At 53.9% G+C, this 18,573-nt stretch overlaps 1 protein-coding gene across 1 annotated transcript; it reads right to left on the reverse strand.

Moving 5' to 3' along the window:
• On the reverse strand, nt 1-16,618 carry LOC131207942 (protein Wnt-10a). Its single transcript, XM_058200577.1, has 5 exons — nt 16,605-16,618; nt 6,287-6,513; nt 745-1,130; nt 262-664; nt 1-188 (listed from the first exon to the last, which is right to left on the reverse strand). The coding sequence occupies exons 1-5, from the start codon at nt 16,616-16,618 to the stop codon at nt 1-3; spliced, it is 1,218 nt and encodes a 405-aa protein (XP_058056560.1).
• Between the last annotated feature and the right edge of the window lie 1,955 nt (nt 16,619-18,573).

An 18,573-nucleotide genomic window follows, 5' to 3' on the forward strand; every position in this document is an offset into this window, starting at 1 on the left:
TCAATTGCAGACACTAATCCACTCTTCGATTTCGCAATCGTCGCACTCGACGAAGCAGCACCAGTGGAACTTGCAGTTGCACCGATCGGTGCGCTTCTCCCGGATCAGGTTGTAGCCCCGGCCGCAGCACATCGACGCGCATCCTTCGCTGCCGCTGCTCGTCCGGTTGCATCTCCGCCCGATCGTGCCTTGAAGGAGGGACGAAAATGGAAATTCTTGAAAAACGGAACGGACGGATCGATCAAGTGCCCAGAGCCTTACCGGGAATGTCGGAGATTTGATCGCGCTCGCAAAAGTTCGGTGATCTTTGGTAGTAGAAGAGGGCGTTCTCTAGCTTCCGGTTTCCGGATCCGCCACCGGTCATCGGGTCGAATCCGAGACCCACCCGGCCACCGTTGGCACCGTTGCTCTGCTGTTCGCGTGGCCGTCGCGGTGGCCGCAGGTTGCCGGTCACGTGCTTGCGTTTCTTTGGCTTCCGGTACACGATCATCGGGGGGCCGTTGCCCAGGTTCGACTGGTCGACGAGGATCGCCCGGCGGTACTGTTGCTTGAGGACGCGGCCAACGACCCGGAAATCGGGCGCCGACTTCCAGCACGTCTTCAGCTGGCAGCTGCCGGACATTCCGTGGCACTTGCACCGGACCTGCATGTTATTCGAGACCGCCTGCCCGAGACGGGGTGATACGGAAATGGACGTCAGTTGCCGGGGGACCCGCAGCCCACCACCAACCCACCGTCACTTACCCTGCGGCCGGCCCGGTTGTTGTGGCGATTGATCTGCGACTGGATGTCGATGCCCTTCTCGCGGCTGTCCAGGAACAGCTCGGAAAACTCGACCCCGAACGCCATGTTGTGGGAGCAGCCACCCCACTTCCAGCGGCTCGCCTGTTTCACCTTCAGCTTCCGCAGGCTGTCGCCCTCCTCGAAGACGCTGTTGCTTTCCGCAATCGCGTCCAGGAAGCGCAGCTTCTCCTTCTCGAGGCTCTCGCGCAGCGACTTCGACATGCCCTTCCGGTTGACGGACGGGTCGCAACCGCACGAGATGAGCCGACCCTGGGCACAGGCCCGGGCCACACTGTGCGTCACGCCGGCCGCAGCGATCGCGTACGCGAACGCACTCTCCCGGTAGCCTGTCGGACGTAATATCCTTATTAGCTTATTTGCTTACTTCCATTAGCCATTTGAAAGAAGGATGTGATGTCTAAGTAATTTGAAGCATTATTTAACAATAATTAGACGACTGCATAAGCATAATTTATTCGCCGAGCTTTACCATATTTTTGGTATCAGTTTGGCAATGTAGAAGGTTTTCAACTAATGTCGACTAAACTTAACAAATGTCGTTCAAGTTGTTAGCTTCAATTTCTTCGAAAATTCGTCTTAAATTCTCGATGATGATCCTTCTTCATTTGCGAAGAAAAATGGGTCGATTATGACCAAAATCCGCACCAAACAGTTACTTGTTTTGGGTGCATTGGCTTCTGCTTATTAACACAACAACCGAGATGGAAATGAGCTTTCCAAAATGAGTACAGATAGCGTCCCGTTTAAAAAATGTTAAAGTTTTTACCAAATGTGTAAGATTTCCAGAGTAAAGTCTGACGTTTCAAAAATCATGGGTCCCTCTTCCAAGCATCCCAAACTGATCAAACTAAATCCAAAAGCTGAATTTAATTTACTTCATAGAGGGTAATTATTTACAGCTAATCACGCAGAAGAACAACCGTAAAATCGCTGACTAGCCGTCTAATCTCCCGGGACCGCGCCTGGCCTCGTTAGTGCCTCCCAAAAACCACGATTTGATCTGTTATGACGTTCTACAAATGTTAAGTCCCACGTCGTTAGCGAATCCTAAGGGCAGGCGAAGCATCGTCGCCACCGCCAACATCACCGGGCCCTTCCTGCCCCGGACCGATCGCTCCGAATCGATGGATCAACGACTCGTCCATTCATTCGCTGCGGTTTGGCCGTTTTTTTGTGCGCCCAACCACGGGCCCGAGAGCCCGAGAGCCTCACGACTGACGTTCGCCCAGCGAAAGGGGGGCCCGCGAGACGCGCGATCAAGACGACGACGGTAGATCGTTCAACACTCCCGCACTTGGCGTCCCCCCCTCCCGCAGACCCGGGAACGACGGACAAGATGTCGCAGGACACGTCCCCCGCGGCCACTGAGTGGCGGGACACGGGGAAATCCGAAAACAATCAGCCAATAAATTTTATTTCATTTGTATGGAAATTAAATTGAAAACTGCTGACTGGCCCAAGCGGGGGGGGCGAGCTGCCGTCGCTGGCCGGATGCTGCTCCGAGGAGTGCACTCGTGTGCGAGTGTGTGTTCGGTGGCTGCTGATTTTTGAATTATTTATTACAACCTGCCAGCGCGGCTGAAATTGATAGGAAGAGAATTTGCACGATCCGTCGACGGTGCTCCGTGACGGTGCCCCGTTGCATTGATGCTACCGCAGGCTCGGTTATGGGCAACACCGCCGGCTTGGCACTTCTTCACGGGCAAAACCGATCGCCTATCGATGGCAGTATCGCCGGTCCCCGGGCGGTTGATCTAGGATCGGGTGCCCGTTTGGTCAATCAAATTAATAACACCATCGTCACTAGGGCTACGGGTCGGCCACAAGTGTCAATCCCCACGAGGGTGGACATTGTATGATAAAGTTGCTCGACAGTTCGGGCCCCGCGCTCGGTTCGGGGCCTGACTGTAAATAAATGTCATTTTGTGTACAGTTTTGAATGTGGCATCCGCGTGCATAAATAAGGCAGCATCGTAACGGCGACGTTCCAGCACGACAACGACGACGACGACAGTAGTCGATCCTTGCTCGTCTCGATCTGCACGGTGCAATGATCTGGATCAGGGCGACCGGCCGAGCCGAACGGTGGCACCCCTTCGGTGCTTGAAGATGCGCGCTGCGCAATCGATGCCACGGCCAGTCAATTCGATCCGAGCGGACGACAAGCCGCATCCTGCAGCGTCTGACGGTGGCGACTCCGACGATCCTCCGACGGGCGAGCATATTGTGGAATATATCTGATTTGATTTGATCTGATCGTGTAGTTGGGGGAATTTATTTGCTTTGTTAACGGGCCCTCACCGTTCGCTCCGCGGGACACAATCACAGGATAACTCTTGGCTTCCGATGCCCGGACGTCTCGGAAGAATCTTTCTCTCCTCCTCTCGGGGTCGGAGCTGATCCGAAAGCGAAGCGGAAAGCGGCACAACGAAGCTGTCAGTTGGCGAGGCAATTTACCATCAATGCAAGTGTTGACAATGAGCAATGAAAATGCTTGCAGCGATAAGGTTCCAGCCGGTTCCGCGCGGTTCCTTCATCCTGCGTCCCGTGGGTGCCTCGAGTGACTCGAGGGGGACATTCTTCAAATTCTGCTACCGACGACGCGCGCTCGTGAGAAAGTTCCGTTCCGCCAAGTCGCTTTTCGAGTTATCAACTCGTCGGAAAAGTGAAGCAAAGTAAATAATTGGAGTGGCATAAAATGTCGCACTAAATCGTGAGCTGATTGAAGCAAACGGGTAGCTTATTAAAGGGGGGTTGAAGTAACCGGACCGGGCGTCTGGCAATTGTGTCCCACTTGCGTCACCCTGGCCGCCGATCGATCGTATCGTTGCATCGACACCGCGACTGGCCGTCAACCCGGATCGATTCCGACGCAATTGGGCGTCGGTCGGTCGGGCGCGGCCCTGCGGCGAGCTCGACCGGCTCGAATCATATGCGCGTGAACGGCATCATAATGGTGGTCTCGGATCGCGCGGCCGCCCTAATCGAGTCCGGAGGGACGCCGGGACGACTTTCTCCTTCAAATCCCTTTCGGTCGGGTGCAACCATTCGATGTGATCGCAATGCGAACGGCCCAGGAGACCGATCGCACCCGTCGACGTCTAACGGGAACTCCATGCCGCCTGCCAGGCGCGCCGAATCGCGGAAAGAACGCGAGCGATTCATCGCCAGCCGAGCGTTTGAAGTCAATCAAGAAAATTATTATTGAACCCTAATGATTCCGCTTACGGCGCATTAGAGAGGGTGCTGCGCGGCAAACCTGGTTGCGAAAGACCACCGGAAGCGATTCAATTAAATCGATGTACCCCCGGGGGTTCACTGACCACACACTGGAGCTATGCTTTTGGAGCCTGCCAACCAAACGGTTGCCTCATTCGAGGGGCAGGTTGGAGTGCCTGTAAAATTATAGCCCTCTCCGAGTAGGTTAAACAAATAATGAGACACAGATTGGTGCGCCTGGTGGCCAACGGCGGATAAATAATATTCCCGGCCAGATTGATTGTTCCGTTACCACACAAGCAAATGTGTGCTGCTAGAAGGGGTCGAACCGAAGCACGGTCCGTGGAATCTCTCGAGATCCACGTGTCTCCGACCCCGGGGGGTCTTCTAACCCCTTCGCGGTTCGCGGTAACCCATCCACAAAACGCGCTGACGTAGCAACCGATGGGCGTATTAGCCACCGAGCGACGCAGGGGAGTTCCCGGTTCGCTCCTTGGAGCGTCAACATCAAAGGAAGTGGCCCTCGCGGAAACTCGCGCCAAGCGCTCGCATGTGCTCGCCGATAAGTGCATTCAAATGTATTCATTCTCGATGGCGGCGGCGTCTGCCGCATAAGTGGCTTCCTTTCGGTACGCGGTCGGAAAATGTCAGCCTCGCAAGACATCACCGCCCATCATGCGCCATCCGTGCCCAAAATTCATTGTTTCGAAAGTGTGTTCCACCGGGAACGGGCCGTCGCATCTTCACTCGCCCGGATTCGCTCGCAACTTTCCCGAACCGGACGACGACGTCAATCGATCAGCGGCGAGCCTGACGAGAGAACCCTCCCGCGTTGATCGATCGTTCGCAAGATTGCCGATCGATGCAAAGAAGGAAAGCGAACGCGTTACGCCAGTTGTCCGGAACTGCATAAATTGCGGTCGAAGGCAGTAAAATGTCACCCAAGCCCAAGGTTGCCCTTTGCCGACCGGAGCTGGCTCCCTTGCTTTGAGTGACGAAGACGACGACGTCGATTACGGCTCACGTGGAGCCCCCCCACCGCCGGTGGACACACTTTGACATATGTACACGTCATGACAAATTATGTTCTTCGCGTGTATAAATTTGCCTTCCACCGAGCGCCATTTGATGTGTCATTTCCATCTGGGACGAGCGCGCGCTGTGGGCTACAAATTTACATCAATTTATATTTTGATTTTGATGTTTCATTTCACGGACCCATCCATCTGCCGGGAGGCTGCCGGGACCATTCAAACGCTGGCCGACACAGTGGCCGACGGACGGATGGCTTCGAGTTGTCAACCGGTCCGGGTCCGGGTTGAAGGATTGATTGCTTCGGACTGCTGAATGAGATGCAACACTGCAACAGAACTGTTGCGCAGTCCTCCGGCTAGTTCGGTGCGGTAGTTGATGGACCTTCCGGTTGACAATTGAATGGGCTTTTGAATACGCGGCGGCCCTAAAGAGCAACCGCAGTCAATCAGGTGGGATCGCGATCGTGACGAGGTGCCCTTAAGGAGTGACGAAATGTCGCATGAGCTGCCGCTTCTTCGTGGGTCCCGGAAGCGTGGGAATCGCGTGGCTCCAATTCGTGAGACCCGTTGGCCAGTTGGGCACATTATTTATCGTGTTTTTTGTTTTCGAAGAACTTCGAAGACTTCAGCAACCCCATTCGATCAGTCCTTGCATTCTCAGACACACCGATCTGAAGGAATTTGATGTCACCCAACTCGTCGTCTATTGTTACCGAACATCCGTTGTGGCCGTTACCGGTGAGGAATGCCGGTCGGAAGGCGATGACGCGTACCGAAACACGTTAGTCATCTATTCTGGGGGTCCTCGCAGAAAGAGACTATGGTAATGAGTCCCTTGTGGCCGTGTGGTGTCGAAGACACCCTCTGTAAGAAATCCGGACCCTCTGGGACCCGGGAAACCTTTAACGTTAATTGACCATAAAGTTTCCCATTTTTTCTCGCTCGATTCTTCTCCGTTTTTCCCTCGCCTCCTTTCATACGGAACCTGGGGACCGGGCAGGAAAAATTGAAACGTCCGAGTCGAGAGGCTGATGGCTTCGAGCGGGCATTAGAGAAAATTATGACCCATAAGCCCATTGGTCACGCGTCCACGGCACAAAAAGGATCCGGTCGCCCGGGGGTCCAGGTATTCCGTCGTCTTCGTCGTCGTGTGCGTTCCCCGCCGTGCAGCGGAATGCAACTGCACTTTCGAACGGCCAGCAGCTGTCGACCGCCGCCCCGCACCGTACCTCGTTTCAGCATGCTGGATGTGTGCGGGTTGCGGCTCCGGGTGCTGAGCGAGGAGCAGTTCCAGCGGTGCCACTGGAATTGATACTGACACTCCCGGACACCGAGCTCGAGGCCCTCGATGGCGGCCGCCGTCACGTCGCTCGCCCGGGTGCACAGCTCCAGCTGGTCGCGGGTCAGCCCCGGAACCGTGCGGCACGTTGCCCGGACGTCCGGTAGGCTCTCCGCACTCCAGATCGGCCATCAGCGCCGCGGGGAACCGAGAAAAGAGAAAGAACGGGCGAGTGAAAGGTTAGTGTGCGTCGTCGGGTGAGATTATCTGGCCGGGACGGGACAAATTAAAGTTCATATTTACACACGTTTCGCACACACGGGCTAGATCCGGGCGAAATCTCCCGACAAGCAGAGGGCTGCTAATTTGCGATCGTTAACTTAATGGTGGCCAATTAATATCGCCGCAGATAAGTTATGCATCCTGTGCCTCGAGAGTGCTACATGCGCACCGGCGAACTCACCGCCGACAGCTCAGCTCGGATTTTCGGTAAGCTTTTTTTTGCGGTATCCTTTTCTGTCCACGGGTTCGAAAGGGTTCCGTCCCGGGGCTCATTAATAATTAGTGCATTCGAGGGTGCACCCAGTCCGGTGTGTTGACCGGAATTCGGGGCATCGGGAGTTGAGGTTAGAATTAATCTTATCAATTAGCCACGGCCAAAGCGTCGGCTGCTGCTGCCGAGTCGCGAATGAACCGGGCCCATTAATCCGGCCCTAATTGGTGTCAACGGGTGAGTTATGGGTCAATCATTAGTTGCGTGTCCCTGCGAAGCCTCCGAAGGCCCATTTGCGATGCGACACCATTTTGGTCCGTAAAAAGAAGCGCGGACAGGCGCGAAAGAGTTGCATGCTGTCTCTCTCTATTGGAGCAAAAAAGGAACATCGCGAAGAGGATAAACTTCATATCGGTTAAATGCTCATGTCGCGTCGTTACGGTGCCAGGTATTTCAAGGGAACTGTAGCCCCCACGGAGAGAGACAGGAGTTTCCACCGTTCGCAGCAAGAAACTGAACGAATGCTGTTCCCACCACCAAGGATGGGCCACGTTTTGATCCTTCGACACTGAAACGCGGCTCCTCGAGTCCTCTCGCACGGCGGGGACATTCATCATAATTGCTGGGCGTGAGCGTTCCGCACTAGATTCCGATGCTGCCGTGCTGGCCACTACGGTACCGTGTCCTCTCCGTTTGCATCGTTGTTAGTTCTTCTTGTTTGTTTATTTATACGCCCAACGAAGACGACGAGCCCTCAACGGGTCGGCGAAAGCATTCCTTGGGCGAGGAGCCCAACACCGTCTCGGTCCGGTCCGATCGGTTGGCTCGGTCGGGGCCGTGAGAACTTTGCGAGATATTTCCAACCCATCCTTCTGTTCATCCCCACGGGCCGAAGCCCATGGCAAAGCAAAAAAAACAGATCGACAACCTCGAGCGAAGATCCAATAAAACCAAATGTTTCACATTCCTGCCAGCCAACGGGAATCGGCCGCAGCAACCATCGGCACTACGGCAGGGGGACGACGACCTTCTGAACCCACTCGGAACGGGAGGGCAGAAATAGAGTTATTTTAGCAAATCGCTCTACAGCAGCCGAGGACCGCGAAAGCGGACCGGGACGGCTGGGACTCCAAAATACTAGGACGCGTCCAGTCCTAAGTCTGCCCGATCTCGCTGCATTCCGAAGCTTGCAGATTCCTTTACTCCGTCCGCCAATTAGTCATCGCACGCACACGGTGCACCGGATGCATTCCCGGCCCCGGGTCGCCGCCAGGAATCGCTCGCCGCGATTTTATTCCACACCGCTCCAGAAGCCCGATGCTTCCCGAATTTCGCAACCTCCCCCAGGCTAGTGTCCGGCGATTAAAAGCGGACTCTCGGTGCAAAATAATCACTCCATTAAGGAATTTATGCTGCCCGCTCCTCGACTCGGCGCATGAAACTTTATACTAATTTGCGATCTCGCGCCGTTGGCATCCGCCACCGGCTTGGGACGGGGAAGAAGTGACCTCTCGGGACCCGGGCTATGCCAGCGATGTGGCCAGCCCAGCCCAGCCGGTGCTCGGGACTGATAACGACATTCCTTCCACTTGCTGGTGCTGGGAGTAGCCGGCCGAAAAGAAAAAAAACAGGATGGCTACAAATTTTGTAACGCATGGGAACAAGCACGAAACGGATTTCTCAAATTCTCCCCAAGAGCCCGGGGTCCGGGAAGGACTCCGCACCGGGTCCTTACGGGCGAGGCGTCGGAACTCCTGAACTTGTTAATCCTGCTGAACCGATTTGGTGGCCGATTTCAAAGCTCATGAATGACCGTTCGACGGGCTGCAAACTTGATCTACTCTCCGGAACTGGTTTGTCCGCGTGACCGAGACGCGATTATCCCGGTGGCAGCTCCGTTCCCCGGGACAAACGGGAAGTGAACCGAGAGGCAGAGAGGAGACACAGGAAAAAACAAACAAACGCTTTCGATATCGAATATCAGCAGCAGCCGGCCCTTCGCGCCGAGATCGTAGATCCCTCCGTGGCCCAACCGTGCCCGATTGATGTCATTAATCCCTTCAGATCACTGCCAAAACGGACGTCGTCGTCGTCGTGCTCGTTGTCGAGACATCGTCATCCTTGTCGTCTTTATCTTTATCTTCATCTTGATACGCTCGCAGCCCGGTCGTTCGCCGGATTTTCGGTCGCCTCCGATCGGTATCGGGCTGGGCCCTCGAACCGTTTACATTCGAAGCTCCGGGCGTTGTCACAATAAAACCCTGCGCGAGTCGGCAAGGAATTTGTGAATGGGATTTTGACGGCGCGCGATGCAACGGACCCACGGTGATCTGTCCCGGTCGAAAATCGCCTTTCGGATCGATCGGACCGATTGTAATCCATCTCCTGTCGCGCGCGTTACACGAGCGTCGAGCAGTTTGAATGCGTTTGCGTCTGTTTTTAGCGAGCATTACATGCGTGCCCGGTGCACCCCACCGGTTTGACCGCTCTTATCACGCCCGGCCGATCGGCTGGGAACCGAATCCGCCGACAGGATAAATCCATCCACGGCACTTCCGTCTGCGCCGTCAGTCTGACGGGCATTTCCGAGCCACGCCACGAGCGCAAGGGGGGTAATGTGCAGATTTGTATGCATGGCCCTTCGCTGCTGCAACTCCGGGGAGATCGCATTCGGCAAGATGAATGGGGGCCCCAAGTGCAGCGCTCTAAGAAGCTGAAGCGATCTGCGCCCGACCGAGCGGCCGCTTTATTATTTCGTAACTGTTCGGTAAATGGTTTATCGTCTCCGTGAAGTTGATTTACGACTGATTACGGTGGGTTGACGTGCTCCGTACGGTGCGCCTGGCCCGCTAAGGTAGTGTTTCGGTTTCGGCCAACGACTGGCTGGCTGGCTGGCTGGCCAACCATTTTTGGCAACCACCCAACTAACTCTCGAGGCACTCTGATAAAGCTTGATTAATGGGGACGAGTTGAGCGCCGGGCGCCATCTTCGGCTTCTGCTAGCGTTAGATAATTCTTCGTGTGGAGAACTTGCGACAGGACCTTAAAACAACAAAACGGTGGATGAATAAATACCGTCACGTCCTCCGTCCCGGAATGAGGTTAGTGGAACCGCGCAAGTAGCCGGAGAATGGAGTCAGTGTGGCGTTTTGATTCAAATGCATGACTTGATATGGGCAATTCCATCCGACCGTTTTCTGTCCGGGCGAATGCTGTCTGTTGGAGGTTGGACCCCAACTAGAATATTATGGCGGAGGCCACATTCTCCACTAGACACTGTCAAGCACTGTCAAGGACTCTTTCTCCTTGAACTACAACTCGAATTCCAATCTGCAAATTCTACAACTTCCTAGAACTGGAACTCTCCTTGAACATCCTCTTACCTCTGTAGTACACCCAGCAGCCAAAAACAGAGCGCCAACCACCGGACCCGAACCAGGACACTACTCGATTCTTCACCACACTCACTCATTGCGCTCTGTAATGTTTGTGTAATGGTCCACCGCTTCCCAAAGCTTCTCCACCGCAGGCTGCAGTATTCGGCGTGCCGGACCCACTCTACCACTGGCCCCCACTTCCGGTCGCCTACTCCATTCGGTGTTCCGTGTACCGAGTGGCCAACCGCTTTCCACTTGCATCGCGTAAGACACACCGAGCGAGCGCACCTCCAGGATTTCACAGGGAATCGTCCACAGTCTAGCGACGATCTTGAATCAGACCCTGGAGTCGGGAATTAGCACACACGCGGAGCGACGTCCAGAGGCAGGGACAAATGTCAAACTGTCGAATTCCGCACACGGCCAAGTCCCTAGTTCATCTCGCTAATAACTGATTACGGACCGGGCGTCCAGAAGGCGTTGCGTGGTGGCTCTGGTAGCCCTTCGACGCGCGCGTCCCCGGTTCGGCTACGCCTCGAGGAATGTGTCCGGCCCGGGGTTTCCTTCCACTCCCCACAGCTTCTGGGCTCTGCCGCCGACCGCCCGGGAACGCCGGGACGTTCCTTCCGATTGGTCGACCCGTTTCGGACTTCTCGCCCCCACCCCAGGGGTTCCTCTGGCCCCGCCGCAGGGGGTCACTCACGTTCCGTTCACTCCCTGTCTCCCTCTCTCACTTCGCTCGCACTTCTGCCCCCAGCTGTCCCGCTTCGATGCGAGAGACTTTCGGGAGTTTTTGCCCTTTTTTTTGCCGTCTCTTTCGGACGGACCCGGTTTTTCTGGAATTTGGTGTGTCCCACCGGGGATCGGGGTCCGTATTTTGATTTCCCCGGGTTCACTTGCCGATGGCTGCCGATGCCACCCAAAGCTTGAAGCTTAGATTCTTATTCGACGGCACACGATCGCACAGGACGTCGATCACTACCAACAACACGATCACCGAGGCCAACCTTTCACTAACCAGTCAATCCGTCTACAGGATACACTTTCACCAAAAAGGGACCGTAACCCGCAATCAAGGACCCGGATGCCCCGAATTCGCGATCTCCGGCACAGAACGCGCGCGCCAAACAATCCTCCTCTAGTTCTCTAGCCTGCCGATGCCGACCCCGTGAAGCCAAGTGAAGCTTTCGAGCTTCACGGGAAGCGCACACCGCCGCCACACCGTCGGTGAGCGCCCTCCGGAGAGCAATAGACACCAACACACGCGCAAACCCGCGAGTCGAGTTCCCGCGTTGAGTTCCCGCGGCCGAGTGCCGATCGCGGCGGGTTCATTCGTTTCACGCCGCGGCGTTTTGGCCCCAGACGGGGGCCGAGGGGCACCACGAGGGGGAGGGCGGGCGAGGGGCCACGCCGTTTTTTGGAGGGTGCAAATTGATGTTTTTATGATTGTTGATTTTCGTGTCGTGTTTTTTAATTGGTCGCTTCTTCTTCTCCCGTGCGCTGGCGGAATGCCGCTCGAGTGCCAAGGCCAGTGCCGAAGATGATGATGACTAAATGGCTGGCTGGCTAGCAGCGCGGTTGAAAGAAATGGCGTTGCCGATGGTATGAGCTTCCTCTCACCTAGATGCTGGCCACAGTTCCACGCGACCGAATCGCAGGACGACAACCGACTGAACCGAGCGAACGAGCGTGAATCTCGTGAATCCCGCTACTGCCCGGTTTCCGTCGTCGGATTCGCGACGGGCGCACTCTCGGAGGACGAATTGTGTACTCGAAGGCACACGATGCACACATACATCCCATACTTTTTTTTTCTGTCCGCCCAACAAAAGAAGGACCTCCGTGTATCCGTGCGCGGCGCGGATGTAAGTGCGCCCCGTTTTTGGCTCGCACGGCGCATCGCACCCTGCGGTCGTCCTTTTTCGGCCTCCACTCAACCCGGGGTTTTTTTTTCGCTGCGGTTTCATCGGAAGCGGAAACCGGAACGCGAGTGAATTAATGAACAATCGAACTCGCAGACTGACGCGCGCGCGCAGGAAGTGGGAGCGGCTGACAAAAGGATGCTGTGCCGCGGCATCATGGGCCCTGGGCCCCGGGCTGTGTTTGGCCGTTGGATAGGGGAAATGGGTTTGGCTCGACAAGCTTAGAGGCGGTCTGGGTCCGGGCTCCGAAATCTGCTCGCCGTCAGGTTGTGTCGGGGACCAGCGAAACGCAAATTAGCTCTATTGTCGCCATTGTGTGTCGGGATGCATGGAAAACTTGCAAATCATTATGGATTCTGAGCAGCGCTATTAACCGCTGCATGATTGTTTGTGTTTGCTGGTCAATTATCAAAACTGAATTACGTGTTTCATTCAGAGCTTCGCAGGTTGTGCTAAAAAGGATTACTCGCAAAATACATTTCATTTGATCTTCATTTTTTATTTATTTCTGGATAATATGATAATTTTATAATATCAACCTCTGTTGCATTCATTTTGAGGTGATTGAACTTAAACGTATGCTGCAATTTTCAATTTAATTGCTTATTGGTTTAATTAGCTGATACCACGAAGCTCTCGAAAAGGAAACTCAATGTATATTCAGCAAAATAATGGGTTATCCGTTTATTACTTTCGAAATCAAAAGGATGGCATTTTTCAGTTTTAAAAAATGATTCGCTTGACAACAGAACAACTTGATAAAATTATTAAAACTCACTACAAAAGTTCCTACTTTCGAAATTCGAAAACACTCATTTTTAAATTAAAATTTTCTTCAGCGACGATGCACTCCACAAAATGTAACGGTATGATGCGCGTTATGGGTGAGCGGCGTCATAGGACACTATTTTTCGAAAACGACGAAGGTAGGGTCACTACCGTCAATTCCGAGCGATAACGTCAGATGAAAACCAATTTTATTTGGGCTGTAATTGAAGATATTGACTTAGGAGATATGTGAATTCCGCGCGATCTACAACCGATCCTCCTGTGGGAAACGCGTCTTTGGTCGCACGCTCATCGGAGCAGCATCAACAAATAATCGGTGACAATAATGATAGGAAACAAGAAAAGAAGGACTCACCTCAACTGCCCCGGTCGGGCAGGTTCCGCGACACACCTAGACAACCCCTTTTTTCGGCAAGGGCCGCTTGTCACGAGGCGAATCGCAAAAACCGACCGCGCAAAGGGGTCGTTTCGGATGTGCAGTAAACGAGGTCCGGAACCGAGAGCTACAAAAAACCAACAACCTCTCAAAAACCTCAACCGACCCACGGGGTAAATTATGCATCTGCTAACCCTGATAGGCTGCGTCGCTTGATGGGTCAATTAGCCCGTCCGATGTCCGCCGACAGTTCGCGTGTCTCCGCGTGTGTTTTCTGCAGGATTGCGTTTCGTTTTTGTCAAGCGATTAACTCGTCCCCTGTCGGGCGGTCGCCGTCGGTGCGGTCTTTCCGGATGTTGCGCTTCACCGGATGCAGCGTGTGCGGTGGATCGATGACACACCGATGAACGACGCTGTTTAACATTATGATTTACGCGCGGAGGACAACCCGTACAGCCGGATTTAAGGCCCAGTAATTGTGCATAATCCAAACACCGAACAAATGTGACCTCACGCACATACACCCCTAAAAAGCGCTGTCTTTTTGCGGCTTTAACGTGTGTCCGGGAGGATTGTGCTACTTCCGTTTCGCGAGGGTGCCACTGGCTGGGTGGAACCACGGAACCGTACATAAATTACACATTTTCCCACACCAACCCGGCGCGGTGCGAACGTTTGGCAAACAAGGGTCTCGACCTCCGGCTTTCGAATATGCAAATCGGTGCACCCGAATGCAACGGGTACGGGGTGGGAAGAGGGCAACCAGAACAGATAAATCTTTCGAAGCACTCGAACCGGGGGGAACAGGAAGTTGGGCCGACCATCGCCGACGCGCGCCGTCCGAAGCCTCAAAAAAGGACACAAAGTAAAAATAATTATCCTTAAATTGTTTCAGTTTCGGTTGCGGCGTTGCGGACTCGGAAGGAAGGAGCAAAACCGACCGACCGACTCTCTCTCTCTCCCTCTCTCACGAGGGCGCACGCGTGCGGTCACTTTTGGGGCTCCCCATTTCTCGGAATCAATTTTTAGCCGGAGCCCATTTTCGCCGCCGTTTTGTGGTTTTCTCGATCTCTATCGCAGCGCACCGGCGGCGGCGGCAACTGATTTCGGGGCTCGAGCCAATCCTTGCCGCTCGGGCAGTGCTATAATTTGTGTTGCATCTTTAATTTGCTGTTTCAACATATTTTCGATCCCTTCCAGTTCGTTTTCGTCTTCGTACACTTCACGCAACACCGGCGGGTCCATCTGGCCTTCGGCGGCCACCGAACGATTCGCTGCGATGCATTCCGAATCCTTTAACACACACCGAAACAGACGGCTTCTTTCCACCATTTTCCGAGCCCAGTGACCGAGGATGCGAGTGAGAAAGAGGACGCAACGGAGTGCGGATCGGACCGAGGGTCGATCGCTGCAAAATGGCTGACCGTGCGGCGGGCAAAAGGAAAGGTGAATAAAGATGGCCCATAAAACGCCCCAAACCGGGAGTGCGGGATAATTTATTTCTCATAAACAATCAATGGCACCACCACCACCAGGGCGCATGCCGATGGGGATTAAAATCGCCCCCTGGGGAGGGCCACCCGATGATGCTGGGTGGCCCCCTGCAGGCCAAAGATGCCTTCTGCGAGGTGTGAGATATGATGCTGCGGTTGGCATTCTTGCGGCCTACGGCCCAGACCCGCGCTGGCAAATGATTCAATCGACGGACGGACCACCGGCCATGATCGACCGGGAGGGACCGGAATCGATCGCAAACAGATTGCACATTGCACCATGCAGTTTGGCCCTAATAGCGCCTCACGCAACGTTTCATCATTATTGAATGCATTTTTATGCTCATTTCCCATAACATTCGCCACTAATTCCCGGCCCGACCGTGCGAGGTCGTGACCTCGCGGCTGTAGAGGTCAAACAATTAACATTAACGACCGCGGGTTGGGCTTCAGCCAAAGCGTGGTGCTGTTTGTGCAGTGATTAGCAATTCCATTCTCAGGCCGTCACCGGCGCGGGTATCGTAAAATCGACACCCCAAGCAGCTCCGGGGGTGATGCATTTAGCCCCACGCCCAAACGGAACAACGCTTTCCTTTTTGGGACCGCTTTTGGCCATTTTGAGACGTACAACGCGGTGTTGCTGCTAATTGCCACGAGACGATAAGCGCCGGGCGTTTGGAGTCCGGAGTCGGTTGCGGAGTCAAAAGAACACCAATGGTGAAGGCGCCGAAGCCACACCGGGTGTTTTGGTGTTTTATGATTCACATCCGCCACGAACACGGAATACATACTACTGTGTCCGAACATAAGTGGGAGGGACAATTCAATGGTTTAACTTTCTCGTGATATGTTTGCATCCTATTTTCGTGATCATTTCATCACTCGACGCTGATCGTTCCGCAACTACTCAAGAGACCTATCCGAGGACAACCCTTACAGTTCATAATTTAGATTATTTTCATTAGAACTTTATTCGACACAAATGCTTGATTACATAAGAGTACAGAGATATTCCACATTGTAATTGCAACTATTTAATATGTGTAAGGTATCAAAATGATTGAAATGAAAATATTTCGAATTAAATCTGTTTAAATGATACGATATGCCACGTGGCATTGACTCATTTTATCCTATTTATAATTAATAACTAACAACATTTTACAAGTAGTTAACTTTAAAGAACTTCAGATAATTAGCTCTCGAATTATTGGCTGGATAGAATTATTACACCTATTGATTAGGACTTCTTTTAGTTTGTTAATTTCTAACGATAATCTTTGCGCGCCAACAAGGTGCTTATAGTTTAGAGAGGAGCCGAAACGTAGAATATGTTGAAGGATTTTGTGGATCGTTTCTAAAATTGAAACAAATGAAGAAATAGCAGAATTAAGACAGATTTTTCGAGATATAAAGAAATTCGCTATATTTATTGGCCACAGTAGCAACTAAGCGCATCGCAGCGGTGAGTATCATTAACTTCTTCTGCCAATCAACCCCCCCGGAATGCTGCACCGGAGATGGTGGGGTCATTTGCATAACGCCACTTGTCGTGCGAAATCATTTGACCGAAGATAAACCCGAGGGCCGCACGGGCGAAACAGGCTTTGGTTTGGGTCAAGTGATTAAAACAGCTTAAGGGTCGAGTCACGACAACCGTCAACCGGTGGGCCACTCTGTGGCGCTTCTTCGAATCAATCATAATCATTTTTAATTGATTAGACACAGCGCAAAAAGGGCTCCGTAAAATTCGCACCCCATTCGGCGCCCGGTTCGTGTAATAATTTATTCAATGCGCTTCCCATCAAAACTCATTACCGTCCGGCGATCATTGCGATTAAAGGTTGGAGTTGAACGGCCCTTTGCCGGATGAACACTAACCAATTACTAACTCCCGGTGCTCCCGGTCACGTTAAAGCTGACCGCCGTCGGTTGTATTTTTTGCACCCACCCCGGACCTGGCTGCACCATTTTAATCCTTCATCGCGCGAAGGGAGTTTTCGCGCTCGGCGCTTTTGAATGATTAACCCCGAACCGGAACACGACAGCCCGGCGGCCCCGGGAAACCTGCCACGGAATAAATCCACTTTTTAATCTCGCTCACACACAGCGCCCGAGGACATCAAAGGAGCATTATTCCGTGTGACAGACGAGCCGACGCCCTCAACCCTGAATTCCTGGAGTACCCGGAGCACGGAGGATAGAGAGTGCGTCAGGCACGGTCCTCGAGCCACCCTTCTGACTCACACGTGTGCCTGGGTGGGGAACTGGTAACGAACGAGCTGAACGATCGAGCAAGCGGGAAGCGGCCATTATCTGGCTTTATTAGCTGATTGCGTTAATCGCCGTCGCCACCGAGGAGGCACTGCCGGCCAGTTGCATCTAGGACGCGAGTAATGAGTGGCCAGCGTGATCTGAAGGCCGGAATAAGAAACGAAACTGTTACACTCTCGTGACTCGTCGCTCGGAGTCAACGGATTCACAGTGGACACAATAGACTCCCGGGGCCCGGTGCACAGCACGGTGCCAACATAATCGAGCTGGCTGGCTGGCGGCATCTTTGTTGCTGACGGCATCCTAACCGCAGCCGTGCGCCGTGTGGGTGGCTGGCCACAGCGCTGTTGGTGGCATTTGCATACAAATCCATTCCACGGCCGGTGAATGGAAACCTTTCAGCTGCTGAAAGCCGCTCCGTTGGCAGCATCCTCCCGCATTTAATTCGCACCCACCCCAAGCGCCCAGGCTCCAGGCCGCCCCCCTCCCCCTCGGGCTAAGTAAACAGGCTCTGGCCTCGGGGTGCCGTCGCTCCTGTCAGCCGCCTTCTGTCAAACTTCAGGTTGACACTTGCGCACCGCTCCGAGTTCGCATTACGCAAGTCAATTTCCTTGCGCCAACAATTAATTGTTGTTTGCGCTCCGTTTGCGCACGGACGCGGGGAGCACTTGCGCGCGGCAAACCAATTAGGAGCGCAACATTTTCCCATGACACACTCGGGGACGGGACATGCCCGGTGGGACCGGGCCCGGGGGAATGGCTTCATGGCTCTCTCTTCTCTCGGTCGGGCGGTTTGTTTGCTTTCTCGAGCACCGTCCGCAGCATCGTGGTGGCCACCCGGCAGGCCGGCGGTCCGATGAGTCAGCTTGAGGGATGCTTGAGACAGAGAAAAAGTTTCTAATTTTTTGGCCTGGAGTGCCATACTGGAACGGAGTAGTGGTGGCCATCCGTTCGGCAGCTTATCGCAGGACGATTAGATAGGACCGGGAGTCCGGGAGCCCAAACGTGGAGTCCTCCGTAATGGGTTTTATTCGTATGTTTACACACCGTTTAATCGGCTGGCGGACTCGCGGGAAGCTGCCCCGTTTCGTTGGCCTCACTTTCCACATTCCCATGAGATCCCTCGGATGGCTCGGTGGTATGTTAATTGCCCAGCCGAGGGCCCATCCCGACCATGCCGCCATCGATCGGAGAAGATCGCTCGATCTGTTTGCTGAACTAATTTGACTATTTTCGAACGGCCCAAACAAAGGCCCCAAAAGTCCGCGCCGCGTAAGTAAGACGTCATGCGTTTTATTGCTTAATGGTCCTGCACACAAACACGCACACACGCGGGGGTAATTGTTTAGTTTCTTTATTTACCCCCCGCCGACTCGTCTGCGCGATCCACCGGGGCGCGATCGTCGGGGCGTTCAATTTTTCGCCCATTTCGGCCCCGCCGGGTTGCGGTTGGTTTGGAATTTTGATTTGTTTGATGTTCTCATTATCGTCGGTGTCGGAACCCGCAGTTCCG

The sequence above is a fragment of the Anopheles bellator genome, chromosome 2 (assembly GCF_943735745.2).
Source record: "Anopheles bellator chromosome 2, idAnoBellAS_SP24_06.2, whole genome shotgun sequence".
Classification (NCBI taxonomy): domain Eukaryota; kingdom Metazoa; phylum Arthropoda; class Insecta; order Diptera; family Culicidae; genus Anopheles; species Anopheles bellator.

Coding starts and splice junctions, on each gene's coding strand:
- LOC131207942 (XM_058200577.1), bottom strand. Junction 665..744: donor ACAACCGGGCCGGCCGCAGG/GTAAGTGACGGT, acceptor CGTCTCGGGCAG/GCGGTCTCGAATAACATGCA. Junction 189..261: donor TCAAATCTCCGACATTCCCG/GTAAGGCTCTGG, acceptor CCCTCCTTCAAG/GCACGATCGGGCGGAGATGC.